A 27500-nucleotide genomic window follows, 5' to 3' on the forward strand; every position below is an offset into this window, starting at 1 on the left:
AAACAGAGAATCCTAATCGTGGTTCTTAAATTGTTACTATTATCAAACTATAGATAATGATTAGCCTAGAAGTTTTTTTGTTCATTTATTGATCATTTTCAGTGGTCAACCCAAGTGGTGTGTGACTCTATAAATGAATAGAAAATGTAGTAGAAAGTATTTTTAATTTATTACCTATATGTTGTATATTATAACAATACGTTACATGCATTTAATATTTTGTAACAAAGACCACTTGTACAAAAAAAAAAAATTAACATAAAATTAAAACTCAGCATCTTTTGTGTACTAGTGACAAGTACTTTTCAGAATCTTTGCCGATATTGTGTACTTTTGGTAGGTGGTAATCAAAGTGTCATCCAACCCAGGTACATCCCCGTAGTGGACAACATCTCATGCGCCGCTTGGTTTTGCTGAAAATATAGGGAAAATGCAATGTGTCAAAATGAGCGTGAATTGAAAAAGGTTAAGAATGCTGTTTACAGTAGAGAAAACACTCATCTATGTAACTACAATGAACACAATCCTCTTGAAAGCAGAACTCAGAACAATAACAAATTTAATAAATTACCTATTTTCCTGATTTCCTTTGCCCTTTTCCTGATTCTTTTCCCTATTTAGCTCCTCAACTTCACTCTTACTCAGCTTATGTGCATGCTTCAAATGGTTGGAAAGATTATTGTATTCCTTCAGGTCAATCTGGAAATAAAATTATAGCAAAATAGATATGTGAATATTTCATTTTGGATCATCATGACTGCTTAGCTTTTAATTGCAAAATGACGGGTAGTTGAGATCATCATTAGATCTAGATAGGCCAAGCATCAACATATCACCTGCAAATATCTCTCTGCAAAGAGTGATCTATTCGTATGTAACATTGTTTTGTGCAAATAAAATTCCAGATTCCCATACACTGCTGTGCTAATAAAATAATAATCAAGCAATGTTGCAGACTGTTTCCCAAAGTATTTTCTTATGATAGGAAGGGATGGGCCAATATCAACATCTTAAAGGTATAATTCTAGATGTCATTCTCACACCACAGTACAGACTCCACCACCTCTGTGGTTTGAATCCTTTTGAGTACCAAGATGGGTGTCTTTTGTTTACAGTTATACGTCATAGTGCTACATATGTACCTTTTAACATAAAACCCAAGGAGAAGGGGGTTGTCAAGCTAGCCATGGAAAATTCACTGTGAGGGCAGTCCCCAAGGTAGGTATTTTGATTTTCTGTCATTCATGTCCCTTGGGTGCATGATGAATTTTGGCAATCGTTATAAATGACCACACTCACTTGCCCTAAGGTAGGGATTTAGACAGTTTTTTCACCAATTTCGGTGTCCTGACAGGGGTGGCAAATATGACAATTTTTGGACAGAAAATATCAAAATCCCCAAACCTTGCCTGACCCCTCCTCCTGACCCCGTCTCGTCTGTTACATTGAAAACTACAAGTCATACTCACACTGCAGGGGTATTTAGAAATTTTTTCCTCAGTCGTTTCCTCCGCTGTGGCAACTTTGACAGGTTATGATCATTCAAGTGACTTAAAATGCTTTCGGCCTCGTTGGACATCTTCATCTTTATCAATTCCATTGACATTCCTGTACGAATGGAGGTTGTCGACTCCACGTTTCGGATCTCATGGAAATGGCAAACAAGATTTTCCATTAAACCGAGAAAGTGGCTTCTTTGCGTTAATCCAATATCCTTTGCCACTTTCTTTTCTTGGCGAAATTGAACAACAAGATCGATAGGGTCGTATCCATTTTCGAAATGGAAATACATTTCAATTGAAGGGTGCAAAGAGCAACGTAAGTTCGTGACCTCCCTCCCTGTGGCTTGTCTGGGGGTCTGGTTCCCAGTCATTGAGGTTAGAGGTAGACAGCTGTAGCATTACTCAGCCTTCGATCCGAGTCTTTCAGTTCAAAGATGTAGTTTGAAGATATGCCACGCACAACACGTTTTCTTTTCTTTTTTTTCTTTTTTTTTTTCCAGCCGCAATCGATTGAAAAAAGAAAAATGAATCGCGGTGTCCCAGTGCGACACCGTTCCGTCCCTTTTTCCTCGCCTTCCCCTTCTCCCTCCTCCCACGCCTCACACCTTAACTCCCCCCTCCCCCTTCCCAACTTTACCTAGATGAAATGATTCTTCCACGTTTGTTACTTTGATTGCCGGAAAAACATGGCTTTTCGATGTAGTGGAGAAGTTTCACATTATCATGGTCATCATGGCGCAAGGACACCAGCGCTCGTGCTAATCTCGTTAAAAGAATTTAGAAAAACTTCACATGGCTAGCCAACCCACACTAAATAGCTGTTATGATATCTTCTTGCAGAAACATGAATTCATCGTCAAAAATAGTCTTTAAACATATACGTCCGTACACACAATTGTGAACACTGGAGAGGAATACGGTAGTTATATGCTATAACGAAATCATGTGCTAAACCTGACTACTGGACTATCTAGAAAAGGACAAAAAAAGACCTTTAGAACAATTTTATGAAGAAATCAGTCGATAAAAACTACTACTGAACATTACCTTCGCCAGGAAAATGATATTTTAAGAAATAGTCTAGTATCATGGAGGTTGGAGGACGATTGACGTCGTGTGTGACTTGTGGTTGATTTGCTACTTGATGTACATTAACACGACAACATAACGAATAAAGCGAAGATCCAGAGTTAGCAATTGATCGCGTTAAACCTCTGCGCAATTTGCATAACACGTTTACAGAGTAGCGCTGACTGCCTGTTTACCATTTTAACAACATAATCCGTTAAGTCGCCTGAAATAATTACAACTTATAACTTTTCCTCAGTAATTCCGGCACGTGCTAATTTCGTTACGGGTGTGTCAATTTCGTTATGGCCTCACAAAGGACGTATACTGATATATTTTACTTGATATCATACATAACAGAAATTGGAAATTATGTGGCACATATTGACTATTTCATGGATGTCACCCAGATATGTTTTGCCTAAACACTGTATAGCAAGGTTACATAATGAGATCCATTGCCATCTAAGAATGATAGGAGGTGCATGGGTATATCTACATACATACACTTTATTTGGTATAGAAGGTTGAATTAAGGCAGCTAAAAATAGCTGATGTGGACCAGCTGTTATCGAAACAATTTACATTAACAATATAAAAATTGATAAATAGATAAAACCGCATGAATTCTATGGATAAGATCAACGATACAAATGAAGTTTGAAATTAAAAACTAAAAAATTTTGTTGGACGGGTGATGGTTACGTAAACTATGCAACGCTCAAAAAGCGTCATTTCAGTTCAGTAAGGATGGTCCGAATTGACAATGGACGAAAGGACGACGACCGAGTTCAGTATTTGGCTCATCAACTAGAGTATTCAAACCTAAGTTATATAAAGCGATAATTAAAATACAGAGTTTATGCAGATATTCGAGGCACCCACCCCACACTTACTAATCTCTGTTTATCTATCATTCCCTTTGGTACAGATCGACAAAGATGACTGTTTTTGTTCGACAATGGTGGACCTCTTAAAATTGCATGACAACGGTGACTCATGGTCCGACATCTTTTCGACGCCTACAATTGTACCTCCAGTGAACTCCAATCCATACAAACATGATTTTCAATCATATCAGAACCCAACAGAGTCTGTATGGGAGTCTAATAGAACGGGGTTTTGACTAGGTGGCTACGAAGAGCTGTCCACTTACGAGTGTCCGTTAATTAAGGGAGCTTCGGCACCGATTAGCGTATAAAATATGCCCTCTACACATGTTATGTATAGTCCTAATAACGTAAAACTGCAACGAATCACCACCAAGATGAAATTTGGCAACGGTGAGAATTTATTAAAACATATTGCGATGATTAGCCAGTCATTACAATCCTACACGATGTATAGCCGCCCAGTTGGCCCAATGGATAGAGCGCTTGACTGTTGTGCGGGAGGTCGAGGGTTCGAGCCCCGGCCGGGCCAACACGCAAGGTCTTCAAATAATTGAGAAGAATTTGCTACCTTTCTCTAAAATCAAGAAATGGTTAGATATTCTAGTCTTCTCGGATAGGGACGAATAAATGGAGGTCCCGTCTCCTGCAGGGTTGGGGGTAGGAGACGTTAATTTCCCACGCACGAGATTACTGTGTCAGTGGATGTCCTCCCCTGGGGTGGGATGGGTGGGTTTACTGGGCCCGCACTAATTGGCGCAAGCTGTTGCGATGTCCCTGGCGGTTGGCGAAGCTAATAAAATAAATTGATATTTATTGGGTTTTCCGAGAAGTTTACCCGCTCTTAGCGCTCGCACATAAACAAAACAACGGCTGTTTCTGTATGGTTTTGGCAAGCACCAGAGACAAAATGAGCTTTATTCATCATCAGATAATTCGCTGTCTGATGATAGTTCCAACACAAAGGCCTCATCGTCCACATCTTCCTCCATCATCGATTCGTCTGATTTCTCGTCATCTGGAAGATAGTCGATACCACTCAAATGAGCATAGGTTTTTGCTACCTCAGCATGATCAATAGGTTGAGGGGAATCCAAGATACCACCCCACAAAAGCAGCAACGAGGACATGTGATTACAGTGAATCATCCGTTTTTTTTTTAAGGCAAGCTATCATTCCTGCATGAAGAGGGTCATCAGTGAGAGGCAGAAGCGCTTCCACTGATTCGTCTATAAGCCTGATTTCGTTTTGGAGAAAAGAGCCGAAGCGATTCATTTCCTCTTTTAACAGCTCAAGCTCTTCCTGACACCTGTTGTGTAAGCAGAAAAGGTCAATTATCTGCCTCCTAACAAGAGCAGGAACGGTGTCCCCTTCCTCTTGGACTTCAGAGTAAATGCTGCTCCTTGCATCCTTAGCATCGTCATAAAGAATTTGGGGTACATCATTTAGAAGATACCCATTTACTTCAGACAAAGTTTTGTGGATGGACTTCACGACTTTGTCGATCTGCTTTGCGAGCTTTATGGCAATTGCTTGGCCATCTGAAAATTAAAAAGGTCACAATAACTAAAGACGCAATGCAGTGGCAGTTTTATGGATAAGACGGAAAAATGTAAATGTGTAAGACTTGGAAACTGGGAAAATTTAGCCCTCATACCCCTTCTCAAATAATCGCAGTACAATGCCTAGCCTCGAAGTTAAATACAACTGGCATACGCAATAACATAACGACGGAATTACTGCAGACCATGATCACCAAAATAAACATGCTACTGAATATTTTACATAGCAATTTCTTCAGTTTATTACCAGCATATTTTCGCTTCAATTCCACCAAGAAACATCTTTCGGATGCCTTACAATGTAACTTCAACAAGAGTTCGCTCTTTCTCTTCTCGTAGAGGCGTGACTTTACGGTTACAAACACACGGGACAAATCGGACCATCTTTCTTTGATGTGATGCTTCTTTTCCATGGCTACACTATGGCCTTCTCGTTCCTATGTACAATAAATGCAAGTTAGAGAGAATTATTATCTGTCTTTAATTTGGCACCCCTAATTCTCTCTCTGCAGAACCTGATTATTGCAGTCGTTGCTGCAAGGAAGAAATTTGCATCTTTATGACTTACCGCTTGATTTTCTTTTCAACATCTTTTACCTTCCCTTCATCTTCATCTTGTACATAGTTCAATTCATTTCTGAAAAAAAAAAAAAATTAAGTGGGTGGAGATAAGTACAAGATATGTTCAGTTTAATACTGAGTAATTATATCAGCTAAGGTGGAAAGAAAGGGAAGTACGAATACGTTTGTTATATTATTGTGAAAACGGGTTTTTGCCTCCACAAATAAACGGACGGACGGGGGACAACTCGATAAACTTCTTCTGGGAAAAGGTTTTCCTGGGGGCACTCGCTGGCTGCAGGAAGGCCGAGATCTACTTAGGGCTGTTGACTATCCTCGCAGCAATGACTAACAACAACGAAGTTGGCTCCAAAGTATATTTATTAAGTACCACTGAGCTGACTAGTTTTTTTACCTGACTTGACCAGACTGGGTTTGACTGAAGAAAGCTCTACAAAACATCTCTATTCAAGCCGAAGTCACAAAGGATTATAGCTAATGCCATGAATCAACTAAAAGATTAGTTTCACGTAGTCTACCACAACGATTGGTTAGGTAAGAATTGCGCCTTTTACAACATTAATCACTTTCGAAAAGCTCAGGTACTCGCTATAATGTAAATCATGAATTTGGTAGGTGGTACTTCCACACTATTTACCTGAGTTTTTTAAACATAAGGAGCAAGCTGACATATGATTCGTCCCACTGCAGTGTTAATCCTGTGACAGATTAATAATGTATTAGTGAATACAAAAAAACTGTTTTCCCTACTGATTTGTAATAATTGCTGAGGAATAAAACTACCGTGTTCTTTTGGTTTCAGCGCTTCCACTTCTTCCTTTTGCCACTCTTGTATCACATCATCATCATAACAACCTAGTACAGGTAAATACAAATTGTATTGCAATAATCGGGCAGAAACGCATGCATGTAAGTCATTGTGCTGTTTTTCAATGCAATGAGTAAAAAAAAAAGTTTAAAATGTATACCTGGAAGTTTTTCAGTGAGTTCCTCAAGCTTTGCACTTACATCATGTAGAAGAGTTTCTGCCCTAGCAAACTTTGCTTTTAGAGTAACACCTGTGAACATTGAAAGGAATCAGTTTAATGTGTGCTTATGAAAGTAATCAACCACGACTTACATCTTAACACACGTCCTTATTGAAAACATGAATAATTGCAACTTATACGACAGAAAACACAGGGTAGATAAAGCTGTCCAGCTAAAGTTCTGGTCAATAGTTGATATATCTTTTACTTTTCAGCAAAACCTACAGAAACGTGAAAGTTATGTGTTCAATAAAATTAACCAAACCAAATTTGTGATACAAATGTTGGGCATAGTGAAGAAGCCCATCAGTCAAAACATCTGTCCTCTTGTGAGCACTCATTTCTTTAGTGACAGAGGAAAACCTACGCAGAAAGGACCATAACCTTCCACCCCTTCACCATCTGTCAATCCAGTTCCCTTGATCCTTCTTGGACTGTATTGGATCTACAGACAATCACATTGAAGATAAACCTAAGAATCAATATGGCATGGACCTTGCATGAGATAGTTTGCCAATACATGTACTAGTCTGCAGTGTAGGCAGATTTTAGCAGTGTGAATGAATATTTCCAAATCGAGTGTTCAAAGCACCATCTTGAATTAGGAAAACAGTGGAGAGTTAGAGCAAAAATATGTTTACCAAGCCAACAGGCATGAGACCTCCTCCCGCATTGCATTCTCGCCCCAACTTTCCAGTAAAACAAACACTCAAAAGATAACAACCACTAAAACCACCTACACTGCATGCTATATACTCAAAAATTTTAATTTTCAATTTAGGTAAAATAAACCTTGAGTAAAGGTTCACTGGCCAGTGGTCTTTTCCGAAGCTGATAGGTTTATGTAGGGTGGCCACTCTTTTAAAAGGAACTTGTACATGTGCTTAAATATTTTACCTCGCTTGCTAAGCTGACCCTTGGAGATCATTTGCTTTTGATTTTGGAAACTGCTGTCAGATTTCTGATCCCACACTGCTCACCCATTGGTATAAGCGTGGGATGTTTATTATAATTACAACTGTACTTAACCAATGTTGTGGTATTGCCACACATTTCTTCACATTGTCACCAGGCCATTTACCGTCAAACTGATATATAATTACCAACCTGGCATGATGCCTTGTGCCCATAGCAATGGAATATGGGTATGGCAACATCAACACCTTCCAAGAGGCTTTCCTGAGATGAACACTAACAAATATAATCATGTAAATGAAAATTGTGTAAGAAGTAACAAACTATTCTGAAGTTAAGGTGTGAACCTCACAGATATTCATGCAATTTAAATGTAAGCAATAATGGGAATTTAACCAAACACAAAGAAGAAATGAATCTGGCCCCATTGGGATTTCAGCCCATGACATTGTCATTACAATGCTCTATCCACTGAGCTATGAACCGCCATATGTTGGGAGCAAGCCAGTACCCACGAGAGGAAGTGATGAAACAGGCAATGGACTAATGTGAGCTGCAAAAATGAAGTTTTATTTGATTGAGCCAACTGCTCAAAATTCAATTCATAACTCTGTCGATTACATCTTCATTTAATTCCCACAATTCACATAATTCCAGACTGTTCCAATAAATATATCTCATTAACCAATCGGCCTGAGGTCTTGAAAGTACGGACCGAGCGCAGCGAGGTCTGTACAAAAAAGAATGAGGGCCGATATTCCTCCAGTACGGTCCCGAGCAAGCTTGGTTAATAAGAGATTTATTATACGACTGAAGTTCAAAGGGACCCAAGTGCCTGTTCCAATACTGAGAGAATATTGACCGGCAATAGAGCATTTTGATTGGTTGATTTTAGTTATTGGCCCTCTGACTTCCCGAGTCGTGTAATAAATTATTTTATTTCATCCCAAATTTAATAGAAAATACTTTGGACAGTTCTACAAAATTAAATACCACTTTAGAATTACCATTTAGCCTCCTGCACAGTCATGTTCAAAAAATTTACTTACCTTCAAATGGTGTGCTAATAGACAAGCGATGTCATACATGATGATTACTCTGCTTCTGGTGCTCTCATTAAGACTTCTAAGCCTCTAAAACTCATAAACAGAGTATGATATTCTGTAGAGAGAAAAGATTGTTGAAAAGGTGAATCAATAACCAATTTTTTCTTTTAAATCTTTTTACACAAAATCTATGACAAATTTAATATATTTCCTATAATATGACATTCAAATTTAAAACAAAGTTATACAATGATGATGCTATTAGTGTAAAAAATCATAGGATGCTCCTGCATTGTATATACAAGTGTGCTAATTGTCAGCTTGACAAATTCATAATAATCATGGCTCTATCATGTAATTCTAAAAGACAATACATGTAGGATTGAGCACAACATTAGGTAAAATGTATTTACATAATTATACTCCATACCTTTCACCATGCTTTATGTTAAGGAATCCTTTAGGAAAGTCATGTCTGCATACTCGCCCAAAGACACCTTTCTCATCAAAGAGTTTGTTTTTACCTTTTGATCTTAAAGCTGAAAGAACCTCTCCGGCATGGAACTTACTGCAGTTCTGTGATAAAAAAGGGACAAAAACAGAAAATCTTGAATTCAAAGGGCCAAAAGGAAAATCATACAGTTCTCAAATTAACATCTGAGCATTGCATCACCTTATATACAGACCTGTTCCATGTCTGCTCCAGCTTTGCCATAACTGTTGACAAAATTGTCAACATCATCCTGGTCTGCAAATAGGAGTGTTCCATGTTTGGGTGTTCCTAAATCATGCCCTTTGTCCTTTTTTCTCCACAATCCAAAGCACCCATCCATGCTTTCAATGAGTACACCATCATCCTATTCAAAAGAGAGGGGAAAAGAGAAAAATAGATATAAAAAAGAACAGCAACAACAACTTAAAATGAATACTGCAGAACTACAGCACTAGTCTAAAGATGAGTGCATTTCGTGTGCCCCAAAATGAATGCCATAATGATATTCCTCAAGTGCAAGCTACCCTTCAGAACAAATTACAATGTATAGTTACCCTTGGACATATAGGACACCAAGCTCCATTGTACAAATTTGCATTGTAGTTTGTACAATGCTTGTACTGATGCATGAAATACCTTCACGTGAAAACAACAAAATGTCAATTAGGACTACTTCTTTTCTTACAGCAAGTCAGTAGATGTACATGTACAGCAAGAAATATGTCTTGTAAATTAATGTAAATGGAATCTTCACCTTAAAACAAACAGTCAATGTATCTTTGAATCATATGAACACAAAAGCGACAAAAGCAAAGCATGAGTTTGACAGCTATATATTTAAGCTGGGCAACTAAATAATAAATAAAGAAATATAATAATTATATAAAGAAGCACTTGTAAATCATATTGTGACTGCCTCTACTATTACTACTACTACTGCTACTAATAATAATAATAATATTAATTAATAATAATAATAATATAACAAGAACAACAGCAATAATAATAGTAGTAATAATTTTATTACTTCCAATATCAATAATACCTTAGTAGACCTTGTACGTCCACAAATAAGCAGCTTTGATACTCTCAACCTAAAACCACACATACCTGAATTCTTCAAAGCATTCTGAATTAAGGATACTGTAAATTGAGCTCACCTAAAAAAAACATACCGTCCAACCAAAATCAATCAATTAAAAAAAGTCTGGTCATATGTCTCAAAAAGACTCTTTGCAAGCGAACCTACATGTGTTGGTTGTAGCTGAGGATTGAGTTCTGTGATCACTTAAGTGATGTTTAGCAGGGACACTTGACAATGAAGAAAGACCTTCTCCACAAACTCCATCAGTTTGAAGCTGAAACCTGTGGTGGGATTTGCTGGTGACTCTGGCCAGAACTGACATTTCAAGAGTGTGACAGCATGCGGCTCACAATCACACACTTGTACATATTTGAGGTGATGATTTCCTGACATTCATAAAAAAATAAATGAACAACTTATGAAGTTAAGTAAACAAAACAAACAAACAAAAAAAAAACATTACATACAGCTTTACATACCTCTTACTTTGTTGAGGGCCATGTAGACACCTTAACCAACCGCGAGGGCCATACTAGGAGAATGTTGGCCCGAGGTCTTGGAAGTACAAACCAAGTGCAGCGAGGTCTGTACATAAAAGTCCAAGGGCCAATATTCTCCCAGTACGACAGAAAAGGCTCTTACAGATAGATGCAAGCCAAGTTTATTGTTTCTCTTTAGACTTAATGGCAAGCCATATCATTACAAAACTTAATTGCATGTGGAATCATTCAGGAAATTACCCGGTCCAATACTTAGAAATTATTGGACAGCCAATTATGGGCCCTGACATATTGAGAGAATTCAAATATCGTATCATTATCATCAGAGTTCTTGATTTTAGGCAAGCGGCAGGAAAATGTGACGAAGGAGCAGATAAAATTGAAAAAGAACGCTTCGTTTTAAAACCATTCTAGTATTTTCTAACCACTATAAATGAAATGAGCTGACCTGAGGCATCCAGAAGTCTGAACAGCTTTACTGTTGCGGTTCTGCACGTATGGCCATAGCTGACAGTTGCCTCATCTGCATACAAAGGAGAAAATACCCCATCCTAATAAAATAAAAAAAGTAAGAAGTAGATAAAAGTACAGTTTAACCAGATATGTTACACTAAAAGTAGCTAGAATACAACCGGCCCCAAAATATTCATACACACCTTCCATTGCTCAAGTACATGAAACTTGTTTCGATTGACATGTAGAGCTCGTGCACATTCAACACAGAAGTACTGGCGAGGGCCACAGTATTCACATCGTGTTGTAGCGATACTCTTTTGACAGTTCACACAGTTTATCTTGTCTGGAAGATGCTGTTCTTCGATGTATGAGTTCAGCAACTTTTCCCGTACCTTTTCCCAGTTAGCAGAGATACTCAAAACACGATTTTGCTGTTGAGTTGAGAGTTCCTGCTTGTCGACATCGTCAAGAGGGACATCTTGTTCTACTAGACTGTTGGTGTCCTGACTATTTTCCTCCGTACTCTTATGAGGCTGCTTACCGAGATCCACTCTCAGCGGAATCGATACAGTGGTTTTCTTTCCATCGCGCCCAATATTCTTCACATCAAGGAAGACGGGCTTTAACCGACGCATTTCGCAGCGAGCACCTTGGCTTGTTCACCGATGAGTGAGGGATTTGATTGGTCGAAATGTTTATGCATATTTAATAAGCTACTGGGAAGACTTAGATGATCATTTGACACGGCTTGAACCCACTGATCTAAATTTAGATTAGGTGAGTGTTAGCCATTTAGATTGTGTAAGTAGACAGGCTTAGTGTGAAAAATGTGAAAAATTGTATCCCCTGTCGCTCCCCAAAAGCGCTACTTTGTACTTCCAGCGGATGTTTTTCGCTCATTTAATGTGTTCTTCCGCTTCCGGGGCCCAAGCGCTAAAAAAAGGTGTCTGCAATTTGCCACATTCAATTTCAGTGAAAAGTTACAGAACATTTTTGAAATAGGATTCAAAAAATGTGGAGTGATCGCACAAAAATCGCTCTTGAAGAAAAAAGTATTTAGAAATAAAATATTCAGAGACACGTTTTGTTGTTTATATGTACAACTAGCTACTGTCAAAATTTGAGAGCAATGAAACAAATTCCCTTTGACTTGTAGCTCTCAAAAAGTGATTCGGGCGCTCGCATTTAGAAGTCTTGAAAAATTCGACAATTCATTTTTTTTCAAAATTTTTGGTTTAGTCTGATAGCCAGTCCTATAGGCTTTAATTCAATGTAGGGGTTTAGATATCTGCAGTTTAAACCGGACGCGCTACATGCATCGCTTGCACGAGAGACACCCCTGAAGGTGCACGGTAACCTTATGTGAAATAATTCATAGTCGAGGGAGATGGAACATAGACTTTTTCTGTTTGCTTTTCCAGAACATTCTGAAACTTAGCGTGTAGAAATGAAAATAAACAATTTAAAAAATCGAGTTTCCGGATGGGATTCTGAAACTTGCAACTATTTCATTTCAGGGTGTTCCATTGTGTGCCGTATTTTTCAGTCCATCAGTAAACTTCACTTAAGATAATCTTTCTGGCATTAAAGGAGGGGATACAGTGAAAGTAAATAATTATTTTTTTCATTTATAGCTATTCACTCTCTCTCCTGCCCCCCAGTAACCAAGTGGTGTGAACAAGGAAGTTTCAACTATTAACCTTGTAATGGTTTTATTTTACAGCTCATTGCTATTAATAAAACGACAGCAGATGCTATGAAGAATAAAAGTTGGAAAGTGTACGCAGTTTTTGAAGAACCCAATGTTCAATGTCAGGCAAAATGTGTGGCGCAAAGCATTGATGAGGATCAATAACCGTGAGCTGCTTAAATTACTTCAAGATATCTGCAGTTTTCCCAAAGGTCTTCCTTTTAATAATAACACAATGAAAGTGTGTTCCTTGGATTTTATTAAGCAATTTTTCAATTGTTTCATCTAACAAGGAGTGGGAAAGGTTCCGTTCAATATCCCTGACCTGCAAATCAAGCCTGTAGAAGCAAATCAAGTTTGTAGAACTGAGATGCATGCAGATTACTTCACCTATGAATGCCAAGAGGTAATGAACATGCAACTTCTTCTTGCCACATTATCTCCACTACTATCAGAAAACAGGTAAAGGGAATAACTTAACTAATGGGTGAAATCACGTTGCTGATTTACAAGAATATTTAAAGCAGCTGAAGGGGAGAATTTAATTCAGTCTCTGAAGTTTCAAAGTTAACAGTAAAAAGACATTGAAAGCGATTGAAAGCTATCTACAGCAACCAGTTACAAATCAGCAACTAAAGGATTCAAGGAGCAGCTTTTATTTGGAGCTGCAAACTGTTTAACATGCTTGGATGGCCTGAGTCTTTGCCTGAATGTTACTGTTTCTATGTCGTTAGCTGAAAAAACTTCTGAGGAAAGATCTCAGGAGGCAAACAGAGGAAAAACAGAAGCATATCTAGTTTTACTTTCACGTTAGAAAGCACCAAATGCAGATGATGGCATGATTTTCTTAGCAATAAGGCTTTTTACAAGTTCTTTCTTTCACATGTTTTATTATTACTTTTTATAATGAGGTTGTCCACACTTCATTTGAAGTTTTATCTGTTCTTCTGTAACCTCTCTACAATCCTTTCCATAACACCCTTGGCTTCACACAGGGTCATAGTACTGGGGTGCAATCTTCACCAACCTATACAAAAATCAAGCAGGAAGCTTTCTTAAAATGTCTTACAATAGTCATTCAAGAGGTTCATAGGTTCCCCTGAGGTTTCCAAAAGGTCTCTTATGCATTCTAGGTTTAATTGATTCTATCCACTGTTCTAATGCACTCCTGTGTCAAGCCTACTGCAATAATGCTATATCTTGTTGTTCATGTAGTAAGCTGAACTATGATTGGTCTATTGGAGGGCAGACACATTCACCACAGCATAATTGAAAGCTTTTTACTTCATTATTATACAAAACAGACAGAATTCATGTTGCAGTGTGACTTTTCAATCATAGATCACAGAAGATGTGAAATTGTGGTAAGACCATTCAGTTACACTCAGCAGTGCCAAGTGCTCCACCCTTTGTTCGTACCACTATTTTAACTTCATCTGTCACCTATAACAGAACAGATGCATGGCGACATGGAATCTAATTGTTAAACAGACTGACACCACAGCAGAAGGTCTTCTTCATGGTGCAATAAGTGAGCCACCAAAAAAAAAGCTTGATGCGTGATTAATAAAGTCATCTTGCTTGATACTGTTGTAACAGGTCTTGTACCTTATACAAAAATGACACCTGACCTAAAAAATGGGCAAAAAAGAAACTAGATCCTCCTAGTAGGTCTTGATGAAAACAAAGATAGCATCATCAATTGCCGGAGATCACAGTTGACCAAGATTCAGTTGAATTTGTTTTTGTTGCACTCGTGACAACATTTCACAGATCAGTCACAAAGGGTCATTGTGTAAACACCCCAAAACGATACACTCAAGAAACCCTTGAGTACCACTAACCTTACTGGTCAACCTTTCTGTCTGTACAGGTCCGAATGTGGCTCTTGGTGGTCAAAACAGACTCATTGTACTACACTCACTCAAGCTTGTGATCCAAACAAGTTGATAGATGCAGTTGTACAACCTAATGGTTGATAAAATAATAATTATAGTGAAGTAAATTTCAACTGACCTGCGGATAAAAATCAAGCTAGGGTATAATCCTTGCAGTTGTATTGGAGTTTTAAGAATTGCTGAAAAGAAGCCTGGAAAAACCTCAGACTGATGGGATTTAATCCCATGGCTCCCAGGTACTATTTGGCCCTACTGACAACTGAGCTATGAAGCCACACATTTCGAGGTTTCCTTCCCATGGAGTTATCTGCTGTCAGTATGATGCTTCGGTGATCCTACACAATGACAAGTTCTTTATTCGCTGTCAGTGATGTCAGTAGTTTAGCTTGTTACCAGTCCTCTAGTTGCTTAGCTTCAGTACCCCCTCATCACAAAGAAAAATGGTGTACCCAAGAATCTGGCACAGAGATCCGTCAATCTTCTAGTATATTAGCAAAATCTGGGACAGTTGGGAAACAGTGAAATTGCTGATTGGCTTGGATTTTCCCAGCATAATTATGAAAACAGGGCTTAATCAACGTTGTGCTATTACTATATAACCTATAGATACAGAAATTTTGTGCTGTAAGTAAAGGGAATAGGTAGGTAATGTCTCACCTGGTTGTCTTTGACAGTCAGGTAGTGTCCAGACCTCTCCAAATGAGCCACCTACTCATCAGAACAGTAAAGTGGGAGGGATGGGTGGGTGGGTAGGATTTACAGATTTAATGGTCAGTGTCTGAACTACTTCAAATTAGATCACTGCATTAGTTTGGGGAACAAATGCCATTTCCCACCACTCTTCATTTTGGTAGGACATTCTGTACTCAAAGTACTTGTACACGAGTTGGCAGCATCAAAAGAGAACCTGTTTGTGGCCAAAATAATTTTACACTGTCCAAATTGCTGATGTAATTTTCAAACACACATGAATCTGTTGAAGTCAGTGCTACGTCGTGCAAAGTTGAACCTGTCCATGATCCTGGTAAGTTGCTGTCTCACATTATCAGCCGATTTGAGAGAACGATGTTGGACAAAATTATCATAACACCACTGTGTATCTTCATGGTCTAAAAATAAGGATAAAAAAGTTTTGTTTGAAATAGCCTGGGACATCTTTGGGCTTTGACTGTGTCAAGCCAGCCTACATATAGCAAAGTACCCTTTCCAAGGCTGGCAAATCTCACAACCAAAAGTGAGTTCCCTTTCTTGGTCCTTGTAAACCCTGATTAGATTAGCAGAAGGATAAGAAGACATTAATTTTTTGGCTAATCTTGTCTAAAACTACCACAAAATCCCTGGAGACTGCAGAAAGAAAACTGCTCTAACTTCTGCACTAGAACTCAAACAAAGAGTTACCGGTACATTATACTGGTAAATGCAATGTTACTCATGAACCTGAATTGTCAGATTATCTGCAAATAAGTTTAATCCTTTGACTCCCACAAGTGACCAAGACAGAATTTCTCGGCTTACAACTTCAATACAATAACAAGCAGACAAGTGATGAGAATAGAGAATCCAATAGTTGATCCAATACCAAATTCTCCAAACTAACAATACAAGAATTGTGTGGCAGAGAGTGAGAAGAATTATGAATGAGATCTTGGCAATGAAAGGTTTAAATTGAAATCTTCCCCAAGGAGAGAGAGAGAGAAAAAAAAAACAAGGTTCCATAATGTACAGAAAGGACTAAAGGGACAAGATTAGTAGGTGTTTTTTTAGTTAAGAATGCACACACAATAACACCAGAAAGCTTGGCATACAATGTAAGTACGGGTTACAAGTCAAACTCACTTTGTTTGTATGCATGGTAAACATTCAGTAAGGTCAGGTGGTCTCCATCAATGTGAGCAAACTTCATGTTAGCTTCATCAGCTGCCTTCTTAGCTTCACTTGGTCTCATAAACACCTGAGGAACAAACAGACAGAGGCAGGATCATTAATGAATTATAATGATAACAATTTATCAAAAAGTATTTTTAAGTAAATCAACAGGTTGACTTGATATCAGTGACCGGGCACAGGATTTCGTACACTAACGCTTTTTCGTTAAACGGTTGAAAATAAACGGTTTGTAAACGGATAATAAACGGGTAGTAAGAGTGTTTAAACGGTTTGCATATCCATTTAAACGGATAGTCCAAAGCGTTAAACGGTAGAGCAAAGTCCAAAAACGGATTCTGTAAACCGTTAAACGGCCGAGAAAAAAAATAAACGGATGGCTTAAAACGTTAAACGGTTGAACAGAATCTATTAAACGATAGCTTAAAACGTTAAACGGATGGACAAAAACCTTGAACGGATAAGGAGGGCTAAAGAACAGGGGGATAAGCCACGCACATAACAAACAGAAACCGTTGCGAACAATTATACGAATAATATTGTTCTTGCGGAACACTGACGTTTCATGCCAATATTATATTCGACTGACACCAATAGAAAACGAAGTAAAATTAAATTACTAGCCTGCAATTAAGCTATCCACGGGCGAGTAAAGCGAGCCGAGAGCGAGTCTCGCTCTGGAGAGCTCGCAATGCGTTTGAAAATTTGCATAAAATATAAGCAGAGGGAGCAATCTGTCAATCATACCATGCGGACTGAACATTCTCGACAGAAAGAAAAATTAGAATTGAGAAGCAAAGCCTTTTTTTTTTTTCATGTTCCTACATTGTTTCTTCTACGTATTGACCGAAATGAAATCGCACTATCAAGTGAAAAACCTTAAGAAATGGATTATATGTAGGTAAAAATAGCCGCCGATTTTGTAGATTTCACCGTCGGTTAACTATCGAAACAATTTTGCATATGCAACTTTCTTTCGCTCATGTTTCATCTAGCGTTCGATTTCGTAAAGTAATTTGTAATTATAGCTTTTTATAAAGCCATTTTCGTTTCCTTTCATTCGATGGAAATAAAAGATGAGAAATCCGATGGCCACCGATTCGGTAAATAGTTTGCCGTACACGTCTATCGAAATAAATTTGTATAAGCATGAAAACAAATCTCGCTCTTCTCGTGTTACTTAACGAATATCATTCTGTTTTCGTAAGGTAATGCGAGCTCTCGTGTCTCAATATCTGAGTGAGAATTCTTCTAATCGAAGACCTTCTCATACCAGAGATTTGCAAACAGTAAGTTGTAGCGACGACCAACATAGCCGCTCGATCGAAGCGTGATTGATTTTCAACGGATGCTTCTTGGGACTGTTTTATACCGTTGCTCTTCAAAAACGTTGAACGGATGCAAGTAACCGTTAAACGGATGGATTTTTTTTAAACGGATAGGTTAACCGTTTAAACGTTTTGTCGAAAACGTTAAACGGATGAGCAAAGCGCTTAAACGGATGAAGAAAGCATTTAAACGCTTTGATGATCCGTTTTAAACGGATAATAAACGGATAGTAAACGGATTACTTCGTTAAACGGTAAAGCGTTAGTGTACGAAATCCTGTGCCCGGTCACTATCTGTATACCTGATAACATGGCAGTAACGGAGAGAATTTCATTAGAACAGTTATGGTCACAACTGGCAATCACCATCTTGGCAAGTTGAGGGTCAAGTGGAAACTCTGCCATCATGGAGCCCAGTGATGTGAGGTCTCCATTGTCATCAAGGGCACCAAGATAGTTCAGCAGTTCAAGTGCTCTCATCAAAGTTTCTGGTGCTATCAAACTGACAAAAAAAGAATGAAATCTTAGCTTTCTTTGTTTGGTTCGTACGCAACCTTTTACTTGCAAGACTTTGAGCTATTCCTTAGAAAATGACACTTCTGGGAATCACCACAAATCAAGGGCTAATACACATGTACCAGCCTGCTCACAAGCACTGAACCTACCAGGAAGATCCATGAAGTCAAAATGCACCAAGTCGTCAATGCCCAACTTCTTCAGCTGTAGCACCACAGTACCAAGGTTGGACCTCAGGATTTCAGGGTAGGTATTGTCTTGCATTTCAGTTTGATAAGCTTTCTCTGTGTACAATCTGAAACAATTGCCAGGACGTGTACGACCAGCACGGCCAGCTCTCTGCTGTGAACTGGCTTTTGATATAGCAGAAACTAACAGTGACTTTACACGGATACGGGGATTGTACACCTATTATAGACAAACCAAAGACAAAATGACTTTACACTCGGTCAACCTGTTAAGGAACAATGATAAGGAACAATAAAATATATATGCAGAATTAGAAAGATGTAGATTTTTGAGCTTTGTAAGAAAAAGCTATTGATATTTTTTTACCTTGTCACAAACATAGGACAGAGGAAAAGTTCTGAGACCTCACGAGGAATTGAACCTGCACACTGAGTCAAATGGTCTGGGGTTGGATTCCTTAGGGGAACTCAGAATGTTTTCTTTGTCCCATGCTTGTTAAGAGACAAGACGAACAGTAAAATACTTTGTGAAAAGTAGACAGTAATCAAATACTGAAGTAAGACAGACCTTCTGCTTGGAAAATCCAGGATCTATAACAAACACCACACCATCAATGGTAAGAGATGTTTCAGCAGTGTTGGTGGACACCACACACTTGCGCCCAATGGCACCATTTGGGCGTTTTGCTGGAGGAGCGTCAAAGATGTACTGCTGCTGTTGTGGAGGAAGAGTTGAATACAGAGGGATGCAGTGGAACTCGCCCACTTCAGGTCCCAGGTTATCAATTTCCTTCTTCAGTCTCTTGCATGCTTCTTCAATTTCCTGACTGAGAAGAAAATAGTGAAATGTTGAAAGGCTACTTTCAACTTGGTTTAACTTTGTTTACAATATGTGCGAACTGTGAAAAATTTACACAATGCTCATGTTTGTTGCAAAATGTCATTCAGGAATGGATGGTCCTTTAAAACTAGGGTTAAATGGCACATAAATTTCTAGCTTAAAGAAGTGGCAACTAAAAGTCTTCTTAGTGTGAGATCGATCCTCACAAAAATGAACACTACTTACGGAGTAGTGAAAATAAGGCCTGAAAAAAATTCACTTCACAGGTTTATTATGAACCAACACAATGACCAGCTCCTAGTTGGCTTGCTAGCTCAGTTGGTAGAGCATTGCACTGGTACTGTAGAGGTCATGGCTTTGAATTCTGTACAGGCCCAAATTTTTTTCCAGGCCTTTTTTTCACTATTGCTTAAGTAGTGTTCATTTCTGTGGAGATTGATCTCACACTAATTTCTTTAACCGCAGTTCGTATACATGACTTTCATACATTCACAAGCAATAAAAAGTTTTCAACTTCCACCACTTTTACTGATTAAGCACCTAAAGTTGATGAAGGATTTTTTCCCGCAATTTCAGACCCCATGTTAATCAACTCTTTGGTCATTCTTGTCAAAGAGTTTTGAAAGTAAATGCAATTTAGGTTTAGAAATTTGAGCAACTTGAACCCACTACATCCTTGCATCAGCATTCTTATTCTCTACACATTTCCTATGGTGCTGACATCGAGAACTTTTCTTAACAATCATGAGCTTCCTTAGTTGGTGATCATTTTCTTTATTCTCATGACCTTAATGCTTGATTCAGGGGTCACACTGCTGGGAGAATTTAGATGCTTATCACTCTTAGGGGTCACACTCCTAGGAATCACAGAAGCAAGATCACGGCTTGACCTTTTCAACTTACTGGCCAGGTGGCTAGTGACATCTTAGATATTACGACAATTTCAGTTTGTTTACTAGCAAAACTGGCTGGTGGAAATTAAAAACCACTGGCCAAAGCTGAATTTCTACCACTCTGTAGCTAGTGGGCTACTGTTAGTGTTCAGCCCTGATGATGAAAAATTATTTGGTGGGGGGGGGGGGGGGGAAGGGAGCTTCCTATAAAATGGGTTCTTAACCCTTTATTCCCAAATGTGATAAACATGTAACTTACTACAAGAACAAAAGAAATTAACAATGAACTAACAGGGAGTTATACATGTATGGGTCAATGTGTCAACAGTTTTGTTGGCTATACTGTGGTACTTGTTAGAAGAATATGAAATCTCCAGATGCATGCACACACTGTACCTCTTTCAGTAGACCCATGAGAATATCAGTGGCAAGAGTTCTCTCGTGAGCCTCATCAAGAAAAATGACTGCATAACGATCCAGTAGAGGATCAGTCATAGCCTCACGCAACAACATACCATCTGTCATGTACCTGGAAACAAATTAAAATGAGCTTTAAATTACAGTCAGAAATGATTACCTCATTTGTTCAGACATCTGGGATAGAGCTACCAGCCAAACTAATGCCTTTGCATTTTCTCACACCCTCTTCCTTCCTGTTTTTTAACTCTCTTACTCCCACTAGTGATTCTCATTTTGACCTAACACCAAATTCTCCTAAATACTTAATTAATAAGGAAATATTGAGCAGCTAGAGGTAAGAATTAACAATCAGATCTTGGGAGTTACATAGTTAAGGATGAAATATACTTTGTCTTCCTCCTGACCTATGGTGACATCCAATTTGTCAGCTACACACTGAGCAAGACTCAAGGCAGCAACCCTCCTGGGCTGCGTACAAGCCACACACTTGCGTTTGTCAATGCGAGTTTCCAGACACCACTGTGGGATCTACAAAAGTAAAAAAGTTTTTCAAAATTGTTTTTCTTTTTTCACTACAAACTGCACTTAATGCAAAACAATGCAACATACAAGACAATACAAACTCTAGGAATAATTGGTCTCGGGTGTATTATCTGCCTGTAATCGTGAGAAACAAGTTGATCCTAGTGATTACTATTTCATAGTATTAAAATAAAGTGTCTGTTACACTGCCAAGGCAGGGCTGGACGCTAATGGTAGCCCACTAGCCACAGACTAGTAGAAATTCAGTTTTGGGTGGTGGTTTTGGGTTTCAACCAGCCAGTTTGGCTGGTAAATGAACTGACATTGTCATAACATCTAAGATGTCACCAGCCACTTGGCTAGTAAGTTGAAAAGTTAGTGTTGAGCCCTGCAAAGAGAGGGTGGAACTGTATAGAATAAAAAAAAAAACAAAAACAAATTTGCCTGAGAGGAAATGGTGATTGAGTGCTCTTCAATCCAAAAACCTGAACAGACGTACTTTGTTTGCATGCATGGTAAACACTTGGTTTACAACAAACAACAGTTGAGACCCTACTATATTTACAAGGAACAAGGAAAAAATATCTGTTAAAATGTACCTCACTTCCCTTAATTAGCTTCACACAGCAGCTCAGCTGGAATTTGTACCAACAGTAACTAGTATCTACATGTAGTAGGCATCCGTTACGCCCAACTGAAGCCTGAATTCTTCCAAATATTTACAGTCTCTAATTCCTCAAATTTCCCCAACCACAGCTCATCTGACAAGGAGTACAATAATATTATTTAACCCAACTTCTAATAAACTACTAAGATAATTTAGTGTTATTACATTGGTTGATAATGCAAAATGCTCACCGTAAAGGGTTTCAAGTGTTTGCCCTTTGTCAAAGCAAATAAATACTACATGTAACTATTACCTGGGTTGTTTTACCAGATCCAGTCTCGCCAACAAGAACAAAAGCTTGTTTTTCCTTCATGGTTTCCATGAATTTTTCTCTGTACTCCCATACTGGTAGCTCGATTCTCTTCTTGAGAATGTCAAAATATTTGTCTGAGAATAGCTTCCCATTGAAAGGATTGATCTTTCCACGAAGATTGCTTGGATTACTACCAACAGAAAAGAGACCAAAATGCATCAGGAGGTATAGTGTACATAAATTGTGACCGGGCACAGGATTTCGTACACTAACGCTTTACCGTTTAACGAATCAATCCGTTTACTATCCATTTACCATCCGTCTAAAACGGATCATTAAAGCGTATAAATGCTTTCTTCATCCGTTTAAACGCTTTGCTCATCCGTTGAACGTTTTCGACAAAACGTTTAAACGGTTAACCTATACGTTTAAAATGAAATACATCTGTTTAATGGTTACTTGCATCCGTTTAACGAGGAGAGCGAGATTTGTTTTCATGATTATGCAAATTTATTTCGATTGACGTGTATGGCAAAATTTACAAAATCTGTGGCTATCGAGTTTCTCATCTGTTATTTCCATCGATTGAAAGGAAACAGAAATTGCTTTATAAAAGCTGTAATCACACATTACTTTACGAAATCGAATGCTAGATGAAACACGAGCGAAAGAAAGTTGAGTTTTGTTACATGCGTATGCAAAATTGTTTCGATTAACCGACGGTGAAATCTACAAAATCAGCGGCATTTCTTAACGTTTTTCACTTGATGGTGCGTTTTCATTTCAGTCAATACGTAGAATAAACAATGTAGGAACATGAAAAAAAAACGACTTTGCTTCTCAATTCTATGTTCTTTCTGTCGAGAATGTTCAGTCCACATGGTATGATTGACAGATTGCTTCCTCTGCTTATGCAAATTTTCAAACGCATTGCGAGCTCTCCAGGGCGAGACTCGCTCTCTGCTCGCTTCACTCGCCAGTGGATAGCTTAATTGCAGGCTAGTAATTTAATTTTACTTAGTTTTCTATTGTTGTCAGTCGAATATTATTAGCATGAAACCTCAGTGTTCCGCATGAACAATTTGTATATTTGTTCGCAACGGTTTCTGATCGATATGTGCATGGCTTCCCGCTGTTCTTTAGCCCTCCTCATCCGTTCAAGGTTTTTGTCCATCCATTTAATGTTTTGAGCTATCCATAAAATAATTATAGATGTTGTTCAACTGTTCAACGTTTTAAGCCATCCGTTTATTTTTTTTCTCGCCCGTTTAACGGTTTACAGAATCCGTTTTTGGACTATGCTCTACCGTTTAACGCTTTGGACTATTCGTTTAAACGGACATGCAAACCGTTTAAACGCTCTTACTACCCGTTTACTAACCGTTTATTTTCACCCGTTTAACGGAAAAGCGTTAGTGTACGAAATCCTGTGTCCGGTCACAATTATACTTCTGACAATAGGTCAGAGAGAATTTTCTTTTGAATTATTCTAGATTTAAGGGGTGGGAAGGTTTATGGTATCCAAACATTTCTCCCTGGCAGGGCTTGCATTTTTGACACTAACTTTTCAACTTACTAGCCAAGTGACTAGTGACATCTTAGATGTTTTGATAATTTCAGTTTGTTTACAGCCAAACTGGCATGTGGAAATCAAAAACCACTTTTCAAAACTGAATTTCTACTGTAGTCTGTGGTTAGTGGGCTACCATAAGTATCCAGCCCTGTCCTGGTACCAACTCGCCCGCACCAACCTTTGCACTTATAAATTCACTTCAATAAGCTCATTTTTAAGTTTAGGTTTGATGTTTTATGGAATGACAATGACGTTATTAAAGATTCTACAATTTTTTGTTAGCCTTACACAATTGCAATACAATAACAAAATCACTAAGATGCTATGGACAGTTTACAACACCTTTTTGACACTTACATACACGTATTATGTGTCAGCAATGTGGATTTCTTTAGTAAGAAACTTTTATTTTGTTTATATAATTTATTATAGTTTCTTGTGTATTTTATGTATTAAGCCAGAGAATCAAAGCAATTGTTCAAGGATTTGGATCTCAGCATCTAAGTGTTCCTATGTTTAAAGCAGTATGCTGGTTGCCTAACACTTTGGTTTGTAAATGACTATGAATAAATGAAAATCATACATATGAACTAAGGAATAATTTAAGGATAAGAGAAGGAACTTCACAGTGATGAACACTACTTATAAGGCAATGGAAAAGTAAATTTAAGGAAATGTAATTCCAGGCTACCAGATGCAGCAAGTGACTGTGAAAACCAAATGAGTGACATTCACCTCTACAACATCCTACCAATAAAACAGCTGAAGACCAAGTAAATTGACACAAAACAATTGCCTCAGGAAGAAAGGGAAGGGTAGCAGCCACTCACAAGTATGTGTTACACAAAGCCACAGAAACAATTATCCATCCAAGGCATGTAAAACGCTCCAACAGCACTTGCATAGGCATGTAATTTCTCCGTGTCTCACCTAACTATCGCCTGAATTACTGGAAGTTTCTTGTGACATTCTGACGGTAAAATAATTCTTTATCTACATGTGTTGATTTTTTTTTTTTAATTTTTGTTTTTCTCCTTTGAATTTTTTGTTTGTCTTGAAGCAAATAATTTTATTCTGTTAATCCAGTGAAAGCCTGGACGTATGAATTTAATCGACCTAACGTGAGTTTTCAGACTAGAGTTAATAAAACCACGAGAGGGGAATTCGATGTCTTAGGTGTTCTCTATCGCGCGAATAGTAATCAATTCGGAAACAAATTTAGACAGCAATTCAAGAAAATCGTTTCCAATATTTCCTAGCCTTAAGTATATATAACACAAGGGAACCTCCCGCGAAATCAATTATGACTTCGAGATTTGGAAAATACCGTCTTGCATAATTCACAGCTGTGTACATGTAGATTCGAGATACGGCCACAATTAAACCAGATAAGCTGTGATTCAAATATTTCCAGAGCACTGCCTTCCTGAGGAACACTGTCATCGAAGAGATAGATTATTTAAGTCTCTGTACCAAAACCAGCTGCAGATTAATTTAAGCTCGGCGATATTCAAAACTGAAAAGCTGTCCTTTACATATGTATCACAGCCTACCTCAACTCCTCCTTAATCCTTTTCGCGGTAGTTAACGAGTTGGATGAGTTCCCATCGACATCTAACCTCCTTTTCGACATCTTGCACGGACATCAAAGTCAAATATTCCTATAAACGTTCTCTAACTGTTATATTAAGACAAGCGCCACTAAGATTTCCATCGAATTTTGCCGGCTAAGGAAATGCAAAAGACACGCGTTTTGATCTCTTTATCCCACAAGTCTCCGCGATCATAAAAGAGACTAAATATGGGAAAATTTCCCATAACTTCTGGCGAGCGGTATACCGCGCGAAATATTGAAAAACATGGCAGACGAGAGGCAGACGACAATTCAAGTTTGGTTCGCGTTTTCGTGTGGTAGATTGATAGTTTTAGCATCTATGAGTAGAAACACGATCGTGATGGATACGAGTCTAGACGCCAGTGCTAGTAACAGAACTATACTTTATTCGTTACGCCATCCAACATGGCGGACTACAACAACGTGCTCTCACAATCATACGGGAAACCGCTGACCAACATCTCCCCCCGTTGAAAAAAAGAAAAGAAAAAAAATAAATAAATAACATGTCTTAAAAAACGCTACAGAGTGTTCATAGGCAATGTTTGAGAAGGCCTAGTCTGTGACATAGTCTTTCAGTCTTTCTGGGGGTTTGATTATTCTCCCAGATCTCGTCTGCTTCAACGGCGTAGAGGGACCTGCTATGGGTTCTGCTTCTCTCAGGGAGGTTTCTGGTACTGCATCTGCTGCTGGGTTCGGGTGCTCGTGGGTCTTCTGTTCGCCCTGCGGATTGACTTCGGCGTGTTTGATAGGATGTGGAGCAGGGGTGGAGTTAGCTGTCGCATCTACTGTGGCTCGGTTGACTACTATCTGAGGTTGGAGAATAGGTGGTGGTGGTGCGGCGGGTTTCAGTTGGACTCTGTTCCTGCGGATCGTGGTACCATGAGAGGTACGAATAGTATAGGACCGTCCGTTGTCTTCCTTGATGACTTCCCCATAGATCCATGGTTTGTCGCGATGGCGGGGAGGTGGCTTGGCATAGGCGTAGCTGCCAACTTTGACTGGTTGGTGCTCCACTCCGGCTGACTTGTCATAGTATGCTTTGCTGTCATGCCTTTTCTTAAGGATGTCTTCTTTTACGATGCTAAAGTTGATCATGGCAGGTGCCAACAGATGATCCGTGGTAGGCAGGGTGGTGGCAGTGCGTCGCAGAAACATACGCTGAGCAGGTGAGTATGCGTGTCCTTGAGGTGGAGTGTTTCTGTACAGAAGTAGAGCAGTGTGGAAATCATCTGCTTTCTTTAACATGGACTCCGCAACTTTAACGGCAGCTTCTGCTCTGCCGTTGCCCTTGGGGTGGTACGGGGAGGAAGTGGTGTGCTTGAAACCATATTCCACAGAGAACTTCCTGTACTGGTCGCTTATAAACTGTGGACCGTTATCGGTGTGGCAGATTGCTGGGACGCCATATCGGGCAAAGTGGGCTTTTGTTTTCTCGATGACCGTGGAGGATAGGGTATCTCCCAGCTTGTCTACCTCAATCCAGTCCGAGAAGTGACACACAGTTACTAGGTAACTTTGGTTGTGGAGGTCACAGATATCTTGGCTGACTATCTGCCAGGGCCTTGTAGGTATCGGTAGAGATTTCATCGGTTCTTTTGGTGCGGTCGTACCGTATTGGGCACAGGTGCTACAAGCGTCACACATGTCTTGTATTGATTTTCTCATCCCTGGCCAAAAGAGAACCTCTCGGGCCATGCGTATGTTCGATTCTGCTCCAAAATGGTTGGCGTGGATTTTCCTAAGCATTTCTTTGTGCATGGACTGGGGTACCATGACTTGCGTGCCTTTGTATATTATGCTATTCTTCACTGATAGTTCGTCTCTGTAGTTCCAATAGGGACGTAGGGATTCAGAGAGGACTGATTTGTCTTCAGGCCATCCATGGACAATGACTTTGTATAGAGCTGCCAGTGTGACGTCTTTGCTTGTCTGTTCACGTAAGTGGTTCTCGGTGCTTTCTTCCAGCCTTGGGTTGCGGCGGTTCTGCTCGGACTCCAACTCCATTCGGAAGACGTCGAAGTGTGTTACTCTCGCTGATGTTGGCTGTGGAAGGGCTGCCCGAGATAGAGTGTCAGCCAGGTGG

General features: G+C 39.0%; 3 protein-coding genes, 1 long non-coding RNA gene and 1 pseudogene across 6 annotated transcripts in view; all 5 read right to left on the reverse strand.

Annotated features, from left to right (window-relative positions):
- The window catches only part of LOC148742986 (uncharacterized), a 2025-nt gene extending 25 nt beyond the window's left edge, over positions 1-2000 (reverse strand). The window contains exons 1-3 of the long non-coding RNA XR_016001590.1: positions 1470-2000; positions 572-699; positions 1-413 (exon numbers count right to left, since the gene is read on the reverse strand). The exon at positions 1-413 is cut by the window's left edge and continues 25 nt beyond it. This is a non-coding gene — a long non-coding RNA (uncharacterized LOC148742986). The remainder of the gene's footprint in view (positions 414-571; positions 700-1469) is intronic.
- Positions 2001-4257: 2257 nt separating this feature from the next.
- Positions 4258-11906, reverse strand: LOC148742987 (uncharacterized; annotated as a pseudogene). Its single transcript, XR_016001591.1, has 16 exons — positions 11327-11906; positions 11119-11221; positions 10336-10556; positions 10197-10246; positions 9641-9722; positions 9280-9450; positions 9024-9169; positions 8597-8708; positions 7740-7823; positions 6898-7077; positions 6573-6662; positions 6388-6459; positions 6242-6302; positions 5591-5659; positions 5270-5459; positions 4258-5001 (listed from the first exon to the last, which is right to left on the reverse strand). The product of XR_016001591.1 is annotated as an uncharacterized LOC148742987 (transcript).
- Positions 11907-13449: 1543 nt separating this feature from the next.
- LOC148742988 (putative pre-mRNA-splicing factor ATP-dependent RNA helicase PRP1) lies at positions 13450-16739 on the reverse strand. 2 transcript variants are annotated; one of them, XR_016002102.1, is made up of 4 exons: positions 16551-16739; positions 15372-15823; positions 14661-14784; positions 13450-13843 (listed from the first exon to the last, which is right to left on the reverse strand). XR_016002102.1 is itself a non-coding variant. In XM_088762183.1 (2 exons), exons 1-2 carry the CDS (start codon positions 16657-16659, stop codon positions 15672-15674), a joined length of 261 nt encoding a protein of 86 aa, XP_088618309.1. In that variant the 5' UTR covers positions 16660-16739; the 3' UTR covers positions 15083-15671. The 2 variants fall into 2 exon arrangements, 1 of the variants encoding a protein (XP_088618309.1); XM_088762183.1 differs by lacking the exons at positions 13450-13843; positions 14661-14784 and having other exon boundaries at positions 15083-15823.
- Positions 16740-18232: 1493 nt separating this feature from the next.
- On the reverse strand, positions 18233-25586 carry LOC148742989 (ATP-dependent RNA helicase DHX15-like). Its single transcript, XM_088749344.1, has 7 exons — positions 25353-25586; positions 22227-22416; positions 21172-21312; positions 20880-20893; positions 19199-19457; positions 18592-18850; positions 18233-18428 (listed from the first exon to the last, which is right to left on the reverse strand). The coding sequence occupies exons 1-7, from the start codon at positions 25430-25432 to the stop codon at positions 18424-18426; spliced, it is 948 nt and encodes a 315-aa protein (XP_088605470.1). The 5' UTR covers positions 25433-25586; the 3' UTR covers positions 18233-18423.
- Positions 25587-25969: 383 nt separating this feature from the next.
- Positions 25970-27500, reverse strand: part of LOC148742990 (uncharacterized) — a 4693-nt gene continuing 3162 nt past the window's right edge. The window contains exon 1 of the mRNA XM_088749347.1: positions 25970-27500. This exon is cut by the window's right edge and continues 3162 nt beyond it. Within this exon, the coding sequence (XP_088605473.1) occupies positions 25970-27500 (1531 nt within the window).

The sequence above is a fragment of the Stylophora pistillata genome, chromosome 1 (genome assembly GCF_964205215.1).
Source record: "Stylophora pistillata chromosome 1, jaStyPist1.2, whole genome shotgun sequence".
Classification (NCBI taxonomy): domain Eukaryota; kingdom Metazoa; phylum Cnidaria; class Anthozoa; order Scleractinia; family Pocilloporidae; genus Stylophora; species Stylophora pistillata.